The sequence below is a fragment of the Delphinapterus leucas genome, chromosome 14 (assembly GCF_059928025.1).
Source record: "Delphinapterus leucas isolate spDelLeu-1000000601 "Yukka" chromosome 14, BTC_Dleu_Yukka2, whole genome shotgun sequence".
Classification (NCBI taxonomy): Eukaryota; Metazoa; Chordata; class Mammalia; order Artiodactyla; family Monodontidae; genus Delphinapterus; species Delphinapterus leucas.
Genome location: NC_143142.1, coordinates 23,894,452 through 23,909,809, shown reverse-complemented (window position 1 = coordinate 23,909,809; position 15,358 = coordinate 23,894,452). Strand labels below are relative to the sequence as shown.

Below are 15,358 nucleotides of genomic sequence, written 5' to 3'. Positions count from 1 at the left end.
TGATGTTCATTACAACCTTGAGGTTGCTGAAGTCTGAAGCAATGGTTTTCTTTCATCAGCTCTCCATACCTGATGCTTAGTTGAAGGTCACTCATCAGCTTGGCAATGGAATGCTTTACTCTGGTGCTGATTCTGATTTCAAAACTATACCCTCTTAGAACATTGATGGATTTTCTAATGAGGCAAAGATAGAAAACCAGAACACTTTCTATAGCACAGATGTTTTGCTTTATATGCTTAGAGAATACATGGTTGGTTATGCCCAAGTTTGGGTTACTCAGAAATGATCCAGGAGGGGAAGAAAAGTTAAAGATGATCAGAATCCTAAGTTCTGAGGGTGTTTGCCTTCAGGTCAGCAGCATCAAAGGAAGTTTCAAAGTAAGTGACCCTTTCTTAAAATTTGAACCTTCTTGTCCTTTTCACCTAGAAACTATTATCTTAGCTTCTTTTATCTTTCCCTTTAGATGATAGAAGATGTTTTGGGAGAAGGGTCAGTCTCTGCCAGTCGATTTAGTAGGTGGTTCTCTAACCCGAGCCGATCAGGAAGCCGATCCAGCAGTCTTGGGTCAACACCACATGAAGAGCTGGAGAGACTTGCAGGTAAAATTGCTTCAGGTTCTGGTCTTGGATGTAGACTTGAGCTTTCCCTGATATGGTTCATTTTGTCTTCATTAGTCAGGGGTCCATTAAAGGGTTTCTGGATACTGAAAAAACCCTTCAATTGGTGTCCTTTTAATACTGTTGAAGATATGTTTCTGTGCTTTATTGGGACCAATTAATTATGAATATATTTACTTGCAATACTAGGTCTGGAACAAGCCATCCTCACTCCTGGACAGAACTCGGGGAATTATTTTGCTCCTATACCATTAGAAGACCATGCTGAAAATAAAGTGGATATTCTAGAAATGCTACAGAAAGCCAAAGTGGATTTAAAACCTCTCCTTTCCAGCCTTTCTGCAAATAAAGAAAAGCTTAAAGAGAGCTGTAAGTTTTTATTAGAGTCTGCTTTAGATATTTGAAACATTTGGATGCTCTGTCTTAATGGCAGAATTGGTTCTAACAGACTGCTATCTCATCAAAAGTCAGATAATGGTGGGTTTTGTTTAATGTTCTTCAAAAACACTTTTTATCAAACAGTACCACCTCTTTGAGAATCTGGTAGTCACTGGGTCACAAGCTCCATGGTAAGAACTTTTCTTCTAAGTCCTCCTTACCTGGAGCCTGAGTATAACACTCCCGTGAATGTTGTAGTCCTCCCGAGCATAACTTGGCAGCTCCTCACGCCTCTGCCCCAGTCTGCCACGTTCTTGCTTAGGTTATTAAGCCCTCAACATACAACCTTCGTGATACAATAACCATAGTGCAGGTAGCACTCTTTCTCATGTTGGGCCATCTGGGATTCCTGTCCCTGGTAATAAGTCTCCAAAAGACTCATTATAAGAAGTCCTCCTGCAGGATCTCAGTGCCTTCAGTTTGTCTATTTTTGGTGTCAGCCTTTTCTGACCACCTCACTTCAACTGTGAAATAAATTATTTTCACCTTAACCATCATGGTATACAAAGAGAATTCCTACCACATATTCCTTTACTTCGCTTAACCTGGACTTTTTTCAACCTTTCAGCACATTCAGGGGTTGTGCTTTCAGTGGAAGAGGTAGAAGCAGGGCTCAAGGGCTTGAAGGTGGACCAGCAGGGGAAGAATTCAACTCCCTTTATGGCAGAGCATTTAGAGGAGACCCTGAGTACTGTGACCAGCAATCGACAGCTCAGAAAAGATGGAGATATGACTGCATTCAACAAGCTAGTGAGCACCATGAAGGCAAGTGGGACTTTGCCTTCTCAGCCCAAAGTCAGCGTAAGTATTTGGCAGAAACCCCAACCTTTTCTCCTTTTCCCTCTTTCTATTCCACTTCCCACCCAATAAATGGCTTTTAAAAAAGGTATTCTGAGTAAGTTGGAAATTCTTTAGTAGTCAGTTGGTCCTTGCTACTTTTGTGTGTTTTTTAATTATCGCTATACTGTTTGTTACTTGAAAAAGCAGGCTTGTGGTTAATCTGTAGTTACTGTGCATGACAGTACAGCGATTGAAAGATTCAGACATAACTTGCTTATCTTAACTCACTGCTGAAAAAAAAAGGTGTAAACATACCTTTTTGAATGAGCTCCAGAGAAGGTTTTCTGTTTATTCAGCTACTTAAGTTAAAGTAACTTACCATATTTTTAGAGTAAAATCTTTTCACAACTTCTAATTACTCCCAGATACCTGAGATTACTTGCTTTCTTGATTAGGCAGTTGACAGGTATACATATCATTTGTAAAGTATCTAAGATGAATTTTTCAGGACAGCTGCATTCTGTTAATTTACTAATAAAAAAAAGCTGTGACTCCAAACTTATAAAACACCTTTAGACATGAAGTTGGGTTACAAGGTGACTGCATGTCAGTAAATGCAGGTGTGTAGCACATACTGGTCTTTGTCATAACACATTTAGAGGGCGCCTCTCAGCCATGGTCTATGTGTTACTGTTGCTAACCCTTGATGATACAAAGTGAAAGGGAAATGGTAAATCTGAGTAATAAATAAAAACATAGACTTACTCTAGTTGCTATGTTATAGCAAATTTACCAAACTGAGTTTTGCCTCTTGTTTTTCCTGACACCTTCTTGTCTGAGAGCTATAGGTTAACCATGGGAGAAGTAGCTGTTTCATTGTGCCTTGTACCAGTGGAGGGCAGCTGATTTTTGATGTTTCTTTTCTGACCAGCTGTTAGTGCTAGATCCTAACAGACGCCATTGTTCCTGGCCTACCTACCTGACTCTCTGCCTCTGAAAGGAGGCATCTCAGATAGGTATAAGATAGACATATTTCTGTGTATCTGACCACACCATGCCAGTAGTAGGGGAATGTTCCTTGTAAGCTGCTTTAGATAATTTCCATGCAAAGAATTACTAGATATAAATGCTTTCAAATGAGGACCAGATTACAGGACTGCAGACTATCCTGTTCTGCTTTCTTGTTATTGGGTTGGCCAAAAAGTCCATTTGGGGTTTTCTGTGATTTAACGGAAAAACCCAAACAAACTTTTTGGTCAACCCAGTACCTTTATGTCATGGTGATTACGTGCTGACTACAGTGGTAGGGGTCAAATCTTGTAAATAGCCACTTTTAGTGTAAGTAAAGAAATGGGAGCAGGGGAATTCAACAGTTTACCTGATGCTTTTGAACATCTTCTTTCAGATATGATTCTAGGGTTTGATATTAACACAGTTGACCCGGAGTTGTGAGGATAACTGGTATGATGTTGGGGTTTCAGTGCTCTGAAATATATCTGGCTTCAGCTGAGGGAATGAGCCTCAAACACACGCATAAAGGAATGGATGATATAATTTAAGGTGCTAGGCAAAGAGTAACACAAACTCAACCTAGAAAAGAAAGCAACAAGAAAATAATGTAATAAATGCACCAGGCATTATCCCAAAATATTACTTGATTTGCATATTGTTGTTTAAGTCATGGAATTCTTCCAAGCTTTTAGTTACTGTGACTGTGTTATGTATACTATTTCTGATCTGCCTCTGTTTTGGTTCAATCATATTGTTTATCCCCAAAATAGGACATGTTGGTTCAGTCTAAACTCTATTTCAAATTAAATTGTAGACACTATCCTCCAAATATAGTAAGCCATGTAGTATAAAGTTGCCTATTTGTTTTTTTTTTTGTTTTTTTAAATAAATTTATTTATTTTATTTATTTACTTTTGGCTGTGTTGGGTCTTCGTTGCTGGGCGTGGGCTTTCTCTAGTTGCGGCAAGCAGGGGCTACTTTCCATTGCGGTGCACGGGCTTCTCATTGTGGTGGCTTCTCTTGTTGTGGAGCACAGGCTCTAGGCGCACAGGCTTCAGTAGTTGTGGCGCGCAGGCTCAGTAGTTGTGGCGCACAGGCCTGCTCCACGGCATGTGGGATCTTCCCAGAGCAGGGCTCGAACCTGTGCCCCCTGCCTTGGCAGGCGGATTCTTAACCACTGCGCCACCAAGGAAGCCCGCCTATTTGTTTTTGTTAAACGGAATTAAATGACTCTTGAGGAGATCTTATTAAAATCATTTACAGTCAGTTCCAATTCCAAAACCAGCAATGGAACACTTGGATATCTTTGGGCTATTTGTCACTCCCGAGGACATTGCTGTGGACCTTGGCAGTTCCAGCTTGTAGAAGGGAAACTGACAGAGAAAGCACTTCAGGCAGAGCTAAATGGACACAAGGATGTCCTGAAGCACCAGAGGTAATATAAGTTCGATGCAAAATATAACTGCTGCTGCATTAAAAGAGCTAAAAGTGGAGGGTATGAATATTGCCCTGTATATGAGACCCATTTGGAGTAGCTTGTTAAAAAATAATAAAGTTTAAATTTCCTGAAATATGAAACTCTGAAATATAACAATTTTGGCTAAACTCACATGTTGTTACTAGGTTTTTCGTACCATCTATGGTCTATAAATCTTGTTAAAGACAATGGGTAGCAAAGGTTGCCTCAAATTAAAAAAAAATTTCCTACTTGTGGCTTCTCAGTAAATAAGTGTTCCCCTGTTTCACCATTTTCTTTTCCCCTTCTTTTGGTCACAGTGTTAGAAATAGTAAAATGGACTTAGGGTTACCACAGAAAAGACCTTGTCTGAGGGTCTCTGAGTGGACTTTGCACGTACATGTGAAAATTCTTTCTGTTCCGAGATCTTTGGGACCTGTGTGATGAGAGAGTGGGACAAGTTGATCTGACTTTTCTGTGATATGGACATCATTCTGCTGTTAAGTGCCAACTCCCTGGGGAGTTTTTATGTTTTCTTGTGGTGGTCCCCAATTAATAAGTTTAGTATGTAAGAAGGTTAAAACCAGTTTTCGTTTGATTTTTTTAGCGAACGCTTGAAAGCCATTTGATGTCCCCTGCTGAGATTCCAAGCCAGCCTGTCCCTAAGAACATCTTGCAGGTACTTCACAATCTTATACCGAGGACTTGGAGTCCTGAACAGTAGTCCTCTGAACTGGTTTTGTGTAGTGGTCCACCTTTGGGCCTTAGAGAATGATCCATGTTGCCCGGCAATGAAGGATACGATGTTGCTGCCTGACATAGTTCTGTGTCGCTTGTTAATCTCAATGTGGGGTGGGTAGGTGGCTAAAAAAGATGATGAAGTAAGCGCTTGGTTTCCAGTTTGCAGGTTTGCAATTTCTATGGAAATTTGAAGTATGTAACTTATATTTGTAGCACTAACTTAAAAGAAATGTTGGTAGCTGAACATTCAGAGAAATTTGTTGAATGTACATGTGCCAAGTCCTTTAGTGCAACAGGAGGGAGATTCATCATTGGCAACCTCTGACTAGGAGGAAGAACTAGGTTTGTTCACAAGGATTTGACTTTTCTGCCTTTAGGAACTTCTGGGTCCACCTGTTCAGAGACCTGCTTCTTCCAATCTTCTGAGTGGCCTTATGGGGAGCTTGGAGCCTACGACATCTTTACTGGGCCAAAGAGCACCCTCTCCTCCCTTGTCACAGGTGTTTCAGACGAGAGCAGCCTCAGCAGACTATCTTCGTCCCAGAATACCATCACCAATTGGTAAATGCTTTTGTGCGTAGATGCCTATCTGTTATCATTTCCCCTCCCCTTCCCCTAGGTTATACCTCTCCCTTAAAACTGGCAAAGTCTTTTTCATGGGTATCCTTGAAGAGTTTAAAAAGAAATGTGTTAATTTGTTATGATTTTTTCAGGGGGTGGTAAGGACACAGATGTGGAAGATAGTTTATTATCCAGCTGCCCTTCTAGATAAATAGGTTCATGTTGAAGTTTTGTACTTTTTCTCTTGAGGTTGATCTAAATTGGATCCAGCTTTTTAGTCATCTTCCTTATTTTGGGAATTCAATCTAGAAAAGTTAATTTGGCTCCGTAGGTTTTTCCTTAATAGAGAAGTCAGAGTAGTGGCTCTCCACCAACCTGGTGAAGTTGTACACGACCAACTGGGAGGTCTTGTGGCTAATTCAGAACATGAATGGAAGAAGCACTTCCAGAAAGCTGTCTTAGCAAAGTGTTGTACACAATCTCAGTGTTCCTGCACCAGCGACCACTTTAGGCTGCTGGCTGCTCTGGCCCCTGCCAGTCATACCTTGAGAGGAAGTTTTTGTAATCTTTCCACAATTAGGGAGATATAATGGAAAGAGTATGAACCTCAGAGCACTGGCCTCTGCTTTGGTATCAGATGATGTGGTTGCAGTGGGCCAAATCACTGGCTAGAAAAGCTATTCTCTCCCAGATAGAGGTCTCGGCTCTGAAAGAAACAAAACTGACAGCTTAGCTGGGAAGATAGATACCAGCAGTTTGAGTCATTAAGTGCTCTGATTGAGGTCCACAGAAGAAGAGAGACATCATCAGCCCAGGAAATCAGTACTTCCTGAAAGAGATGGTGTTCAGTGAGGAGCAGCATGCATTGGTGATAATGCCTCTTGGAGGGACAGGTGCTATCTTGACACTCACTGAATCTTTAACCTTCCCAACAGGTTTCACACCAGGACCACAGCAGCTTCTCGGAGATCCATTCCAAGGCATGCGCAAGCCCATGAGCCCTGTCACAGCCCAGGTCTGGCTGAGCTCTTTCTCAAACTTAATCTGTTGCTTGCTTTTTACCCTTATTGTTGCTTGTGGGATAGAGAATTAAATTGCTACAATGCTTGGAAGTGGTTTTGAATTATAACTCAAGCTCAGTGAAGGCTAGAAAATTGGTGAAATTATGTCATACTTAAATAGCTAAAATTCTGTTCAGTGGATGGCAGCATAGTTTAGTCAGGTTTGCAGTATCTAATTTCTCTCAGCTGCTGCTTAAACATACCTTTCCCAAAAGAGCAAAGAGAGACCTTTGTAGAAAGTGCACTGACTGTCATTCTTCTGCTGACCCCCCTCTGCCACTTCTGTTCAGCAGATGAGCCAGCTAGAATTGCAACAGGCAGCTTTGGAGGGACTGGCCCTGCCACATGACCTTGCAGTGCAGGCAGCAAACTTCTACCAGCCTGGTTTTGGCAAACCACAGGTGGACAGAACCAGAGATGGATTCAGAAACAGGTAAATTATTAATCCTACCCTTGTGGAGATTTGCAAATTAGTTATCCATAGTATAACTTCTGTTTTACACACTGATATATTATACAATATATGGTGACAGTTCCATCTCCTGAATGTTCAGTAGAGGAAATCGTATGATTGAATTCTAGTGCAGGGGCATAGGCTTTTCATCCTATATAATTTTATTTATATTTTTCATTTAGCGGATTCGTTTTTACAGATGTAGCTAGCATAGCTACTTATTTGCAGTTATGCTTATGAAATGATGAAAAGTAAAACTACACCTAGCTTCCTCCCCCTCAGATTCCTTGTTGAGTATCAAACTGTGCCTTGATTCAGGTTTGTTGGTCAGAGCTGTTAACAAATGATTACTGACTTCACTCTCCTCCCATTCTCTCCACTAGTTTCAACAAGTAGTGAAATGAAATGAACCATAAGTTGGGGAGGAAAGGGTAGCAATATTGTTCTTTTTTATTGTAAAATAAAATAAGCAGAAAACTGCATGAAGCAAATGTATGGCTTATTGTAAGGTAAACTCTTGTTAGCTACCCAGAAGCCCTCCTTGTGCCTTATCCCGATAATACCCCTTTTCTCCAGAAGTGACCATTGTCCAGTCTTTAAAAGTAATCACCACCTTCGTATTTTTAGTTTTATCACCAAAGTGTGCATCCTTGAACGCTGTACTCCTGCCCCATATAGTATTTGGTACTTAAGCCGTATTTGTTTTGATGTGATTATTAAAATTGCTGTCTCAGTGTCTTCCTTTAGCTGGTTTTGTATGTTGAAACTTTCAGAAAACATTGGGACCAGTAAGTACCCCATTCCCTTGCATAAATGTATCTGATCTATAGCCCTCAGCCTAAACAGAGCTCAGGACTGGTCTGCCAAGCCCCTTCACTGGACTTCTCTTTACAACGTAACGATTTGTTGACCTTCAAAGCACTTTTGATATCCACAATTTAATTTGCTCTTGGCAACAACTCTGTGAGGTAGATGGGGTAAAGAACTGCATTTTACAGATACAGAAACTTAGGTTTTTAAAATGTGACTTACTTGAAGCTAGCAGGTAGATCCAAGTCACTGTCAGTGGAGCCTTCAATTTTTAGATCAAATGGCAGGCCTTCCCTGAATACCCTGTACACAGTTGTGTCCCCCAACAGATATGGTTTCTCCTTGCCTTGCTTTATTTTTTTATTGAACCTATCACCTTCTAGCATATTTTTTTCTGTCTCCCTGCCCATAGTAACCCCTCTACCTTGCAAACACAAGAATGTAATGAAGCCAGAGATTTTTGTTTTGTTTACTGCTGTATCCCCAGCACCTAGAACAGTGTCTAGCACATAGTAGGTGCTTAAATATGTTTATCAGAAGGAATAAATGATAGGTCGTGCAGAACCACCAGATTGGAGGTTACCTCTTAGTCACCCAGAGTACTACTGTCTCTCTCTCCCCTTGTCGTCATACTCATAGAGTCTCAGGGTGGCAGCACTGGCGCTTACCTGGTACAGACTGGAAAGAAGCCATGAGTTTAGGATTCCCATCTGCTTATGAGTCAGAGAACTTCCAGAATCATTGACTGTACTTGGAGCTTTGGCCTTTGCAGAACAAGGTCTGACATGGCTGAAATGCAGTGAAGCTTTGATTAGCCAGTGAGCTCACATAGTTCATTCTTGTCTCAGCCTGTTTATGTCATCATCAACTGTTTCCTGTTTTCTTCCAAGTTAAGAGAGAATAAGTAGGATGTCTGGGGAGAGAAGGGAAGTCTGCTCTTTTAAACTTGTATTTGGGAAGCCTGGGACCAACCCTGTGTGAGACCAGGAGTAGCGGGGAATGCTTCATGTAACTGGGTCCTAAAATAGCTCAAAGTCTTGGTGCTCTATTTGACTTGAATCAGTGTCTCACAGAGCCTCAGTTCTCTGCCAGGCACCGTACTACTCAGTGTTGCTCCCTACCTTCTGGAGCACAGCCTGCCCTACAGAATAAAGGCCCTCCCTAGCCTACCTCACTGGAATAGTCAGCAAGTAAACTACACACTAGCCCTGGATAACCCTACATTCCCAAGGCCTTCCCGAGTCCCTGTACCTGTTCCTTCTACCTGAATCATTGTTCTCCGTCTGTAGTTTATCATTGGCACACTCAATGCAGCTCCTTCCAAGAGAAGCTTTTGCAAAGTCCCTGCATCGTAGGGGTATCCTCTCATTCCTTCTACCCCTCATTTTCCCATTGTACTTTGTTGGTACCCTAATATTGACATTCCTTGTTTGCCCTAGGTTTGTAAGTATCTCCCCCACTAGATGAGAGTTCTTGCAAGGCCTGGGACCATGTATCATTAAGCTTTTGTCTTTCCTCAGAACTTAGCACATGGTCTTGCATATGTTAGACACTTATTAAATGCTTGGGAAATTGAATTGAAGAAAGGAAATGGGATGCTTCCTAGGCTGGCCTTGAGTTTTATGTGGTTTTAGAACTTGGAGTTTGAGTAGCTTGGGGCTCACACTGATAACTGGTTTGTTCACAGGCAACCGCGAGTGACCAAGTCACCAGCACCTGTGCACGGAGGGAATTCCTCTTCCCCTGCCCCAGCCGCCTCCATCACAAGCATGGTCAGTGACCTTTGCCTTTATGAATGACTCCTAGGCTTCTCCCTGTTTGGTTGTGCCTATGTTGGATCACTGTGTACCCCAAAATGTCCTTGAGTGCCTTCCACAGGAGTCAGTGATTTAATAGACTTTTATGCCTGCCTATTTATTAGGCCCTCCCCTCTTAGGATACAGTCTAACTCAGGATTCTAAGTTCTAGTGAAGCCCCTACCTTGGGGAAAGTGTGTTCCAGCAGATAGACAAGTAAGGGCCAGAGCATACAGCGTGGTGTGATATGTTCAAACAAATGAAGAATTGGAGTGGGGAGCAGGGGAGGACAGGGGTAAGGATAGGAGGAGGTGAGGTGACTGGGCTTGGAGCATGGGAAGTCCAGAGAAACATGGTGGGAGTTCACGAATTCAGATTCAGGTCTCAATACAAGTTAAGGCTGGGATAGAGAGGTTTGCTTACTTGTGGTGACAAGTCAAGTTTTACAGCCGACTCGTGTAACAGCATTATTTACCTTTTTTAGGTTTCATCCCCCCACAGACCTTTATCACCTAGTCAAAGCTGATAAGGGGAAAAGACTATTGCTCTGTACTTCAGGACCTCAAGTGGGTCTTTGCACTAAGCACCCAGAAGGCAGGATCTAAGAGCTTTTCTGTTCATAATTCATGCCCTGTCTCCTGTCATCAAAGATTTGGGATTGTTTGATGAGAAAAGTTGCATGCATAATAAAATCATCAATGTAAAAGTAGGCAATAAAGAGGTGGGAACAAATGACCCCAAATAGTGAGTACTGGTGGCTGAGGATACCTTTAAGAACATAATTGTGGATTTTCTGGTAGCCAGGTTAAGATGGGAAACATTACGAGTATAGAGAAATTTAGGTTCTGTGGTTGTCGCTGAAATGTCCTTTCCTAGCTGGGAGGGCTGCTGTTGCAGGGTATGCTTCTGGCCATGTTCTTTCCCCCTTCCCAGCCTAATCCTGAAGCAGAGGCTGCCATAGGCAGATCCCCATCACCGCAGACAGGTAGGTTGAAGCTTCTGTGCTTCAATTACCTTTATGCTAGAGCTAAATCTACGTTTTGATGAAATTGTGAGCATGGGATGGTGCACTTGGGCCACCGCCTATTTGGCCCATCCTGTTGCTTTTCTTCCAGCAGCTAGAGACCAGAACGTTGGAGTTGGCCTCTGCCACATGTAGCCAGAAGGGGACTCTTCAGCTTCAGTAGTTTGGCCAGTTGATTAGGAAAGGCATTTAAAGAATGTGTTAATACTGTTTTTCTCTGCAGCTTTCTCCTTCCTTCACTCCTACCTCAGTGATTCGTAAGATGTACGAGAGCAAAGAGAAAAGCAAGGAGGAGCCAGCATCTGGAAAAGCAGCTCTTGGTGACAGTAAAGAGGACACTCAGAAGCCCAGTGAAGGTACTGCAGAGCTGTTGAGGATGTACTGCCCAATAAAGTATGTGACAGAGCATCAGCCTGCAAAGCCCTGGGCAAGACACCTGGTTGCTTTGGACCACAGTTGTGTCTAACAGTGAGAAGGGTTGGACCAGCTCACAGTTACTTAAGCCACTTGAAATTCTGACCAATCTAACAGTGGCAGGCATGAGTGCTGGTATTAGGAAGAACAAGCATTAGTTTAGGATCCTTATTTTGGCTTGAATTATTAGTACATTTATTTGGCAAATTAATAAAAGTTCAACCAGGTTTATTTCTGAAAGGTTCTCTCCAGTCTGTGGAGACTAATCATCTAATAAAATCTGCAATGAGTGAAGCATATAGGAGGTGTGTGAGAGCCTTTTATAAATATGTAGAAAATGTAAGAGGTTTTTAGGGGTTGCACAGTTGGGATTTTAAGGACATAGTGAAACATTCTAATGAGTGAGGTTTACATAGGTCTAGAGTATTGGTCTGAGAGCTTTTTGCCTGTGAGAAAGCTTCTGAGAAAAAAAAAAAGAAATCCTGTTGGTCCTACTAAAAGGCAGTTCAGATTCCTTCACCAGACTATAATTACTCTTTAAGCTTTCTGTTGTGATGGATTTGCATAATTTTACTCACTTGATTTTCCCCTTAGACTAAAAAGCATGTTAATCCCAAGCAGCTGACTAGGATAGGACTAGCTCCCACACAGATGCAGACCACAGGCATATGGGCAGACCAGGGTGCCCAGCTGAGTTAGACCACCAGACCTGATATGCCAGGCTTGCTTGCCCATAGCTATTCCTGGATTGGGAAGGTTATAAGAACAAAGATGTGGGCTTCTTAAAAGTTATCTCATTTACAACTTCAAAGTCTTTGGTTTTTTAGAGTGTAGCAAAAATAAACTCTTGCAGCAAGGTGTTGGAAGACTGGAAAACTTGGGGTCTACTCCCAGGTCTGTCCTTAACTACCCATGACCTTGACTAGGCCTGTTCATAAGGCCAAACGATGGTCCCTACGATGCAATCCTCTAAATCTGTTGAGGGGATCAAATAAGGATTGTGAGCTTTCTAAGAAGTGAGTTACTGGATCATTGGGAGGACAATGTGTTTGAGAAAAGTTTGCCAATACCAAAATATTCTCTTTCTGGATCCTTACAGAGAACCTCCTGTCATCCAGCTCTGTGCCCACTGCTGATCGAGACTCTTCTCCCACTACAAATCCCAAACTATCAACCCTACAGCGGTTTTCATGTTCCACCCCACTATCACAGACCAGTCGTTACACCAAAGAACAAGATTATCGACCTAAAGCAACTGGGAGAAAAACACCCACCTTGGCATCCCCAGTTCCAGGAACACCTTTTCTCCGCCCTGTCCACCAAGTCCCCCTTGTCCCCCATGTCCCCATCGTTCGGCCTGCTCACCAGCTTCACCCAGGGTTGGTCCAAAGGATGCTGGCCCAGGGAGTACATCCACAGCATCTTCCAAGTTTGCTCCAAGCTGGTGAGTTTCTGACCTGGCATGATGACAGTTGCTAGAACTGATGGTTTTCATCCCTAAAAAGATGTTACTAGGTTTTTTCCATTTTAACCAGTGGGTCCAATCTGATCTATCCCTTAGTCGATTAAAAGATTGGAACCTAGCATTGAGCATTCTTCATTCTTAATAAACTTTCTGATTAGCAAAACTGTATAGTTAGGCTTGAAAATTTCCAGGTAGATTATTTCTCACCAGTTTCTTCTTTCTGCCCAATAGGTGTGCTTCCTCCTGGGATGGACCTGACTCATTTACAGGGACTATCTGGCCCAATCCTGGGTCAACCCTTTTACCCTTTACCTGCCACTAGTCACCCTCTCCTAAACCCTCGTCCTGGGACACCTCTGCATCTGGCAATGATGCAACAGCAGCTACAGCGCTCAGGTAAGTTCAGAAATGGGCCAGGTGAGCTGAGGATGGGCTCAGGCTTAAAGTTTTTGAACCAGTTTCCAGTGAAGGGGATAAAATGACACTGACCATTCACCCTAGCAAGACTGGGATAAGGGTGTAATCAGAGAATAGGATGAAGTAAACCGACCTCTGTGGGATTTGGAATTCCTGTGAAGACAGTGGGAGAGCCAGGTGTGCTCTGGCTTTTTTTTTTCTTTTGTCCCTTTGCCTCTTAGGAGAGGAGGCTGAGAATCCTTCTGACAGATTCAGCATAGGGACTGCCGAGAGTAGATGCTCTCTCACCAGTTTATGTCATTGTTTCTGCTTGTCTTGGGAAGTAGTGGGCATGTCATCTAGGATGGGCTCTCAATATGGATTGCTTCTGAATAGCTCAGCTTTCTTAAGGTACTGTCTTCTGGCATTTTGCAAAGGAATTTCCTAAAGAAGCCTAGAATCAATCACGTGGTAAAGAATTCTGTTTGGAGTTTCATGGATAGGATTTGAGTGAAGCAGGGCCTGCTAGAGAACTACCTCCCCTCCTTGTGCTCTGAATGATAACGTTCTTATCGCCACAGTTCTTCATCCTCCAGGGTCTGGTTCCCAGGCAGCTGCTGTCAGCGTTCAGACGACGCCTCAGAATGTGCCCAGCCGGTCAGGCCTGCCTCATGTGCACTCCCAACTAGAGCACCGCCCCAGCCAGAGGAGCAGCTCCCCCGTGGGCCTTGCCAAATGGTTTGGCTCAGATGTGCTACAGCAGCCCCTGCCCTCCATGCCCGCCAAAGTCATCAGTGTAGATGAACTGGAGTACCGACAGTGAGCAGGGCAGCAGGCTTGTCTAAGCCTGGACCTTTTGGTGGCACCCTGGTCAGGACTCTGCTTCCTCATCTCATGTTGGTTTATGGGCTTTTACTTTGTAGCACTCTGTGCGAAGCTGTTTAAGGGCACCCAGGTACCTGGTGTTGTCTGCATTATGATGGAAGGAACTTATTAACCAATCGAGTGGAGCCTACATGGTGTGAATACAGGATGCAGTGTTGTCAGTCCTGAATACAGGAAACAGTCTTTTTTTGTAAGATATGTGAATGAAGTGTTGGTGTCTTCACCAAAAGGTGGCACCTTAAGGGTTCTGAGGAAATAAATGTATAGACCCTTATGTACAGACCTGTGTATAAACAACTTTTGTACATACATATAGGATAGCTTTTTTGAACTTATACAGCTGTACATAAAAGTAGCTGATATTAGTTAAGCCTGTGTCAACAGTTTGGACTTTTTTTCACTTGTACATTTGGGACTTTTTCTTTTGGTTGATTAAAGTTGCATATGCTAAGTGTGTGAATGAAGTGAATGGCACTGCTGTGTTTATTTCTTCCTGAATCCCTTCCTCTTCACTAGGTTCTTTTAGGGAAATTATCTTAAGTTTTTTCTTTAAAACTTATGGAATTGAACTCTCAGTTGGGAGAAGGAAACTATGGCCCTCTTTCTTGAGCCTTAAAGACCCCAATGGGCCAGTTCAGGCTGGGCTGACCTTACAGGTAGTATTGATTGTGGCTAATACCAGATGATGGTGTGCAATTTCTAAAATTAAACCCACCTAGTGAAAACTATTTGTTTACTGGGGTAAAAGTCAGCGGTTTGTTGCCTTCCTGTTCTCCAGGTCAAAGTCCCCTATAGGGAAAAATGGGGCCTTAGAGTTCTGATTCAATCCATAATTTTTTTCCATATAAAACTTCCCTCAAGACTCTGGTGCCTGTGTTAACTGATTTCTTGTGTGCTCTACCTCATTCCTCAACTCACAATTATTTTAATTATTCATCTTAACTAACTACATGCACAACATTGGAGAAAAGGATTCTACTATAATACTCTAACTATGGCCTCAAGTCCCCTTTCCTCACTTAAGGTTTTTTAGTCCCACCAATCTGAGGTGACAAATCTTGAGCTCCTCAAGTTAACTCACCCAGTATCTCGATACTTGTCTATTTAGGGCCAGCAAAGCTACTCTGACTTCATACTAGAGGGTCAAATAATGAGGCCATTCTCTGATTCACAGGTGAAATGAGCAAGATGGGTGGATTTTGAGTACAAGGGTGAAAAACAGCCTGAGTGTTAAGGGTACAGCCTGAGTGTTAAGGGTGCAGCCTATAAACCTGGAGCTGCCCACCCTGCCCTATATTCTTCCAGGAACACAAGAAAGCAGGTTGCTTTTCAACCAAACCTGGCTCTGTGGACTGAGCATGAGGTCTGTCTCTTCCTCGTACTTCAACTTCATTAGCCCTCCCTCCCTCCCTGCAGTAGGATTTGCTGAGTGATTCTTCAACTTCAGA

At 42.7% G+C, this 15,358-nt stretch overlaps 1 protein-coding gene across 9 annotated transcripts in view; it reads left to right on the top strand.

Annotated features, from left to right (window-relative positions):
* Window positions 1-14,370, top strand: part of EIF4ENIF1 (eukaryotic translation initiation factor 4E nuclear import factor 1) — a 42,901-nt gene extending 28,531 nt beyond the window's left edge. For 7 of the 9 annotated variants that reach the window (XM_022551087.3, XM_022551086.3, XM_022551083.3 and 4 more), the window contains 12 exons: window positions 465-600; window positions 808-987; window positions 1,625-1,857; window positions 4,911-4,982; window positions 5,422-5,605; window positions 6,541-6,620; window positions 6,957-7,099; window positions 9,618-9,702; window positions 10,974-11,106; window positions 12,264-12,608; window positions 12,861-13,025; window positions 13,607-14,370. In XM_022551087.3, coding sequence (XP_022406795.1) covers window positions 465-600; window positions 808-987; window positions 1,625-1,857; window positions 4,911-4,982; window positions 5,422-5,605; window positions 6,541-6,620; window positions 6,957-7,099; window positions 9,618-9,702; window positions 10,974-11,106; window positions 12,264-12,608; window positions 12,861-13,025; window positions 13,607-13,848 — 1,998 coding nt within the window. In that variant the 3' untranslated portion in view covers window positions 13,849-14,370. The remainder of the gene's footprint in view (window positions 1-464; window positions 601-807; window positions 988-1,624; window positions 1,858-4,910; window positions 4,983-5,421; window positions 5,606-6,540; window positions 6,621-6,956; window positions 7,100-9,617; window positions 9,703-10,973; window positions 11,107-12,263; window positions 12,609-12,860; window positions 13,026-13,606) is intronic. The other 2 variants (XM_022551085.3, XM_022551084.3) reach the window with 2 other exon arrangements.
* The last annotated feature ends 988 nt before the right edge of the window (window positions 14,371-15,358 follow it).